General features: G+C 48.9%; 1 protein-coding gene across 2 annotated transcripts in view; it reads right to left on the minus strand.

Annotated features, from left to right (window-relative positions):
* FKBP6 (FK506 binding protein 6) overlaps positions 1–5,805 on the minus strand; it is a 45,852-nt gene extending 40,047 nt beyond the window's left edge. For both annotated transcript variants that reach the window (XM_019546423.1, XM_019546424.1), the window contains exons 1-2: positions 5,571–5,805; positions 1,942–2,031 (exon numbers count right to left, since the gene is read on the minus strand). In XM_019546423.1, the coding sequence (XP_019401968.1) occupies positions 1,942–2,031; positions 5,571–5,661 (181 nt within the window). In that variant the 5' untranslated portion in view covers positions 5,662–5,805. The remainder of the gene's footprint in view (positions 1–1,941; positions 2,032–5,570) is intronic.
* Between the last annotated feature and the right edge of the window lie 306 nt (positions 5,806–6,111).

A 6,111-nucleotide genomic window follows, 5' to 3' on the forward strand; every position in this document is an offset into this window, starting at 1 on the left:
ATTGGAGTCAGAAGTGGACTGGCTGAGTTCGCTGATGACACCAAACTTTGGGGCAAAGCATCCACACTTGAAGACAGGAGGGCTATCCATGCTGACCTGGACAGGCTCAGCAGATGGGTGGATGAGAACCCAATGGTGTTTAACATCGAAAAATTCAAGGTTCTCCACCCTGGGAAGAAAAACTTGCAGCATCCTTATAGGCTCGGCAGTGCTATGCTGGCTTGTACTATGGAAGAAAGAGACTTGGGGCCATCATTGACCGCAAGATGAAAACGTGAGCCTGCAATGCAATGCTGCTGCTAGTAAAGTGACCAAAACACTGGCTTGCATCCATAGATGCTTCTCAGGCAAATCCTGGGATGTCATTCTCCCCTTGTACTCAGCCCTAGTGAGGCCGCAGCTGGAGTACTGCATCCATTTTTGGGCCCCACAATTCAAAAAAGGATGTGGAGAAGCTTGAGAGAGTACAGAGAAGAGCCACGTGCATGATCAGAGGTCAGGAAAACAGACCTTACGACGACAGGCTGAGATCTATGAGGCTCTTTAGCTTGCAAAAGCGCAGGCTCAGGGGTGATCTGATGGCCACCTGTACGTTTATCAGGGGTGACTATCACTATCTGGGGAAATGTTTGTTCAGAGTGCCCCAAGCAACAACAAGGTCGAATGGTTATAAACCATTTGAGATGGCAAGACCATTTCAGGCTGGACATAAGAAAGAATTTATTTTACTGTCGGAGCCCCCAAGCTCTGGAACAGCCTGCCATCAGAGGTGGTTCAAGCACCTACATTGAACACCTTCAAGAGAAAACTGGATGCTTATCTTGCTGGGATCCTATGACCCCAGCTGACTTCCTGCCCTTCGGGTGGGGGGCTGGACTCAATGATCTTCCGAGGTCCCTTCCAGCTCTAACGTCTATGAAATCTATGAAAACTGAGGTTTATTCACTTGTAACTCCATAAATGTCACATACATGGAGAAGTCATCACCTACTTAAAGTGCCCCTCTTCTGTCTACATTGGAAAGATGGGGCAATCCCCATGTGACAGAACAAACAAACACTGTTCTGAAATCGGGTGCAGAAAGACATGCAAGCTAACGGTGGCTGTTCTCGGACAATCTTTTAAAAACTGACGTAAATGGAATATTATGGAACAAGAAATCATTCACAACTTGGACTGCATTACAAATAGTCTAAACAGGGACTAGGGATTCTTATCCTATTACCTGGGATAGCTTTTCTGACTCCTTAGTTCCTATGAGTTCACTACTTGCTTACTTGTCTCCCAGCACCGCTCTTCTCCCTTCCTTCTTCTCTCTTCCTCTACCACTCCCTTTTCTTTTGTGTTCTAACTTCTCTTTTCTTATACTCTGCTTTGTGCATGTTCTTTCATAGATCAGATGAAGTGAGCTTCAGCTCACAAAAGCTTGTGCTATCTACTTATATTTTGGTTAATCTAGAAGGTGCAAATCTACTTTGCCTGCTAGCTTGTAACATCACAACTACCAAGGCTAACTTTTAAATTATATGCTATTATTTATATATTAAAAATAACAACAATAAAAACAAACAAACAAACAAACAAACTCACAAAATAGTGATTCTCTCAGTGGCACCATGGGGTACCGCAGGGTGCTACTCACTAGTATCATTTTTAGGTATGCAAACTTAACTAGATAAGCCCAAAGGATTTCAGACAGGGATTCATAGCATTAAAAACATTCTATGGTCAGAGTTGTTTACAACAGAACAATTTTTCTGTAAGTTTTTGCTTTTTTCTTGACAACACAAAAATAAGAGCTGGCATTTCCCAACAGGTGCCTTGAGTCTAAGGTTGAGAACCACAGTCATAAAACTTGTTAGTCTGCTTAAATACAGCCAAAACTAAAAGCAAATGAAAGGGAACTATGACTCCTGTGACAGTTCTTCAGCTTGGACTTACCTTTTCCAAGTTTCATCAGTCTAGAAGACCTCCTGTAGCGGTTTGTGTCAAAGGGCTTATCCATGTATTCCAGATACCCAGAATATTTAACTGCAAGAGTTCCAACACAAAAGGAACAAGAGAGGTCATACAGAAGACCTTAGGTTATATCAAGCAGTACAAGCAATAAATCACTTAAGGATATAACTGCTAACCACACATGCGCACACTTGTTTTTATTATACCGTGAGTAAAAAAACTTATCTGGCCTTGTGAGCAGGATGAGTGTCATGGGGCCAGATAAGACCCACAGAGTAGCCCCTGATGTGGATCCCTAACATGCCCTGGAATAGGAACAGCGGGTGTTGCATGTGGCACATGTCCCAGACCAGCTACACACACTGCCCCTTCCAGCATGTCTGTTCCAGCCACCACATGCAGCATATGGCCCCAGACTGGCTACTCTATGACCATGCTGCATGTGGCATCAACTCTGGCTACCCTGAGGCCGTACCAGTGTGCAACATACACCTGCTCCATGTTGGATCCCCTGCATGTCCTAAAGCGGATGTCACGTGCAGTACATGCCCCTGAACAGCTGGCTGGGGACCATGCCACACACAGGACCTTCTCTAGTCGTTCTAGGACCCTGCTCCATGTGCTGCCTGCTCTGACTGCTCCAGGATGTGCAATGGACTAGGCACAGAGCAGATGTATGCTGAAACGGGTACCACACGCACAGTCTCAGAGCAACCTAAGAGGGTGCTTCATGCGAATCCCAGGGCCATCCAGTACACCTTGCACGCTGCCCATATCCCACTTGAGACCCACATGCAGCACAAGAGTATGTATGAAAGGGCTCCATGGGCTGGATCCAGATCTAAGGCTGTGTCTTTGAGCTTTGTTACACCTTCTATTGTAATCTGAACAAGTGTTAATTGACTCAGTGTTGTTCATCTTAGCAAAGCAGTAGCACCTTAAGGCAAAAAACCATCTCTGGCTATCCTTTACTTGCAGTTGCGACTTTCCAGTGGTGAGCAGGTGCAGGACTAGGAGACTGGGGCAGGACTGGCTTGCTGCTTCAGCTCCGAGGGGCCTGATCCCTTTTTTTCCTCCGGAGTCTGCACCTGGGGGTTGCCCCTGCCTGGGCTGCTGGCAGGCTGGGCACTGCCTGAGCTCCAAAAAAGATTGGGCCCCATGAAGCTCAGGCAGCACCCAGCTAGCCAGCAACCAAGCCAGAGGCTGGGGGGGATGCAAGCTTGCGGGGGGAGGGGGGGGGAAGGATCCAGTCCCCAGAACCCAGTGCAGCTAGACAGTTAGAGAAAGGTGTTCAACGGCTGCAGCTTGGCAGCCCAAGGCTGGCTCCCGCCAGCCCCGAACTTTGCTTGGCTGTGCAGGGTCTGGCTACCAGTTCCCTCTGGCTTGCCCAGCAGCAGACACAGTTGGCAGGTGAATGAAGCCCCTAAACCCCCGGTAGCAGCCAGGCAGCTCTGAGCACAGAGCACGCAACTTGGCACTTCCGGTCTAGGCTGGGGCTGCAGTGAGAAAGCAGGGAGGCTCTGCCATTCACAGCTGCATCCCAAGCTGAGCAGAGGCAGGAAATCCAGTCCCTGTATTCCCCCCAACCCATTCCCTAACAAGGGGTTCAGTGGCTTTAGGCTAATGCCAGGTAAGCCAGGCAGCAAGAGCTGGAAGACAGATCCTGCACAGCTCGGCAGAGCGTGGGATCAGCAGGAACCAGCCTTGGGCTGCCAAGCTGCAGCTGCCAAGCTCTGCCCTGCTGCAGCTGCTTGGCCTTGGTAGAGTATGTCCAGGTCCTGGGGACACAGGCACTGGGTGGAGGATGTGCTGTGGCAGAGTGCAGGGCTGGTTCAACTGCAGGTCAGCAGGAAGGCTGAGCACCAGCCTGTTGCCTCCTGCAGGCAACATGGTCATATTCAGCCTGGGTATCTGAGGAGCAAGCTGGTCCTGGAGGCGCTCCACTGTTAAAATGATAAAACTCTATGCTTGCAATTTAAAATTAGTTTGACAACTTTTCTTGCCAGATAGGTCATGAAAAACTAACAAAATAGTACAACAGTTTAATACTGGTTGAGGATGGATGTTCAGCCCTGGAGACAAAAACCCTTGCTTCATCTGTTCTGCAGATACATCACATGCAGCAGGCAGCAGTGTACCTACCCACAACTCTGACCAAATACTGACTCAGGGAAACCATCCCTAAGAGGTGAAAAGGGCAGAACAATCCCTAGGTTCAGAGCATAACCCTGCTCCAGAGACTCTCTACTGGGAACATTGGTAGTCTATGCCTACCATAAAACCACTAACAGGCATTTCTTGGTGTGGGAGTCAAACCTGCTTCATTTCACAAAGCATCACCAGATTGAACTGTCTTTCAGGTAATACAAGCTGAGCCTTGACCTAAGGGCAAAACTGTTTCCCTGTGTACATGGATTTTGTGTTTGTTCCCCTCCCCACAACCTTATGTCAGCATCATAGCACCAGGAATAAAATCTGTGTTAACACACACACACGCTCTGCTGGTTGGCAAGATCTGAAGCAGAACAAAGCTAGGATACTGGTACATTAATGACTTATGTAAGAAAATGCAGTAATTTCTCATTCTCCTATAACCCATACCTTTTCCCTCAAAAGTAGCTGGTGAAAATTGCGATGCTTATGAGAAGCAAGAAAAACAGATCCCCATGGGTCTGGAAATCTGGCAGTGGGGGATCAGTGACAACATCAATTGTCACAGCAAGTAAGGCTATCATTCCCCTGCTACCAAAATTTCCAGACACAAGTGGAACCCCCCAGCTGGATGACATAGCCCTGTGTGCCAGACTGGGGTCAGGCCCAGGTCACTACCCCCACCCCATTGCACCTAGGTTGGCAGGCATGCCAAGTCCCACCTGGCATGTATGGCTGGCACCAGCCTCAACCCCCTAGATGCTGCTACTCAGATGCTTACCAAAAGCAAGATCTTTTTTCCTTCATGATACCCTGTGTTTGAAAAAGGTGGTTCTCATATTCAAGGGCAGGATATGCAAGAGAAGTGTTGGTAAACTCTATAGGCTATGAGAACTCTGAGGGCTGCTACCAGTCAGGTAGCATTTAAATATCCAAGTTCAGTCTAGGGTACCTTTTGAGAAGGTTCACATACATGGTACTTTGACAAACCCCAAGTAAGATTTAAGGTGTTCATCCTACACCAATATGCACAAGAGCAGATTTTACCGCAGAATCTGGGAGTTTAGGTCACCTGACTGAAACCTACAGCTTGCACAAAATAAACAAACTTTGTTTTTCTTTTTTTTATAATTCTCCTTAATCATGGTTATAAAACTTTCCAGGTTTTTTGGTGGGGTTTGTTTTTGGAAACACTTTGGAATTTCCTGGCAGTTACGGGTAAACTGAATTCATGTCCTTAAGGTTTAAGAGACACAGAAGGGCAAGTGCCGAAAGTGTTCTGGCACAAAAGGAGAACGGACAAACCTTCCTGCATGGGGTGCAGAGAGGAGTGCTCACCTAGGTCCAGAATACCAATGCAGAAACGATGCAGCAGACAAGCAGTGACACACCATGAAAGAGGTCACTCTCCAAAGAGCATGATCATAGAATGAGACCTCCCACGCAGAGACCTGTTTTACCTAAGACAGATGCATCACGGGGGACCAGCTCTCCGGAGCCCGTGCGGACAACCTCCTTTAGCACCCCGCCGTCACCAGTAATGTCCTGCATGCGCTGGCCCAGCTGCTGGAAAGGAGACTAGGAAGAGTGGAAAAGGAAACGACCACTTAGATCAGGGGCAGGCGATTATTTTGGGGGGAGGGCCGCTTACTGAGTTTTGGCAAGACAGCGAGGGCTGCATTACAGGCAGCCGGGGCAGATAAATATTAACTTCCTAAATTTTTTAGGGGCCCCGCGGGTTGGACAGAATGCCCGCGTTTGGCCCGCCCCTGACTTGAATGCTGCAGCTGCATCATCTAAGCCGAGAGCTTAGGCAGGAAACAGCGCTTAAACACGAGGCTGCAGTGCAGATCCCGCGGCAGGGAGCGCACCTCGCAGGCCGCCCGCTCCGGGGCCACGAGCTTCTGCGGCCCCGCGGCTGGTCCGCCGGCACAAGCCCAGGGCCCGCACCGCCGCCTGGGCCGCCCCCCGGACCCACCCCCGTGAAGCGGGGCAGCAGCG

Source organism: Crocodylus porosus, unplaced genomic scaffold (genome assembly GCF_001723895.1).
Source record: "Crocodylus porosus isolate Cpor-Errol unplaced genomic scaffold, CroPor_comp1, whole genome shotgun sequence".
NCBI lineage: Eukaryota > Metazoa > Chordata > Crocodylia > Crocodylidae > Crocodylus > Crocodylus porosus.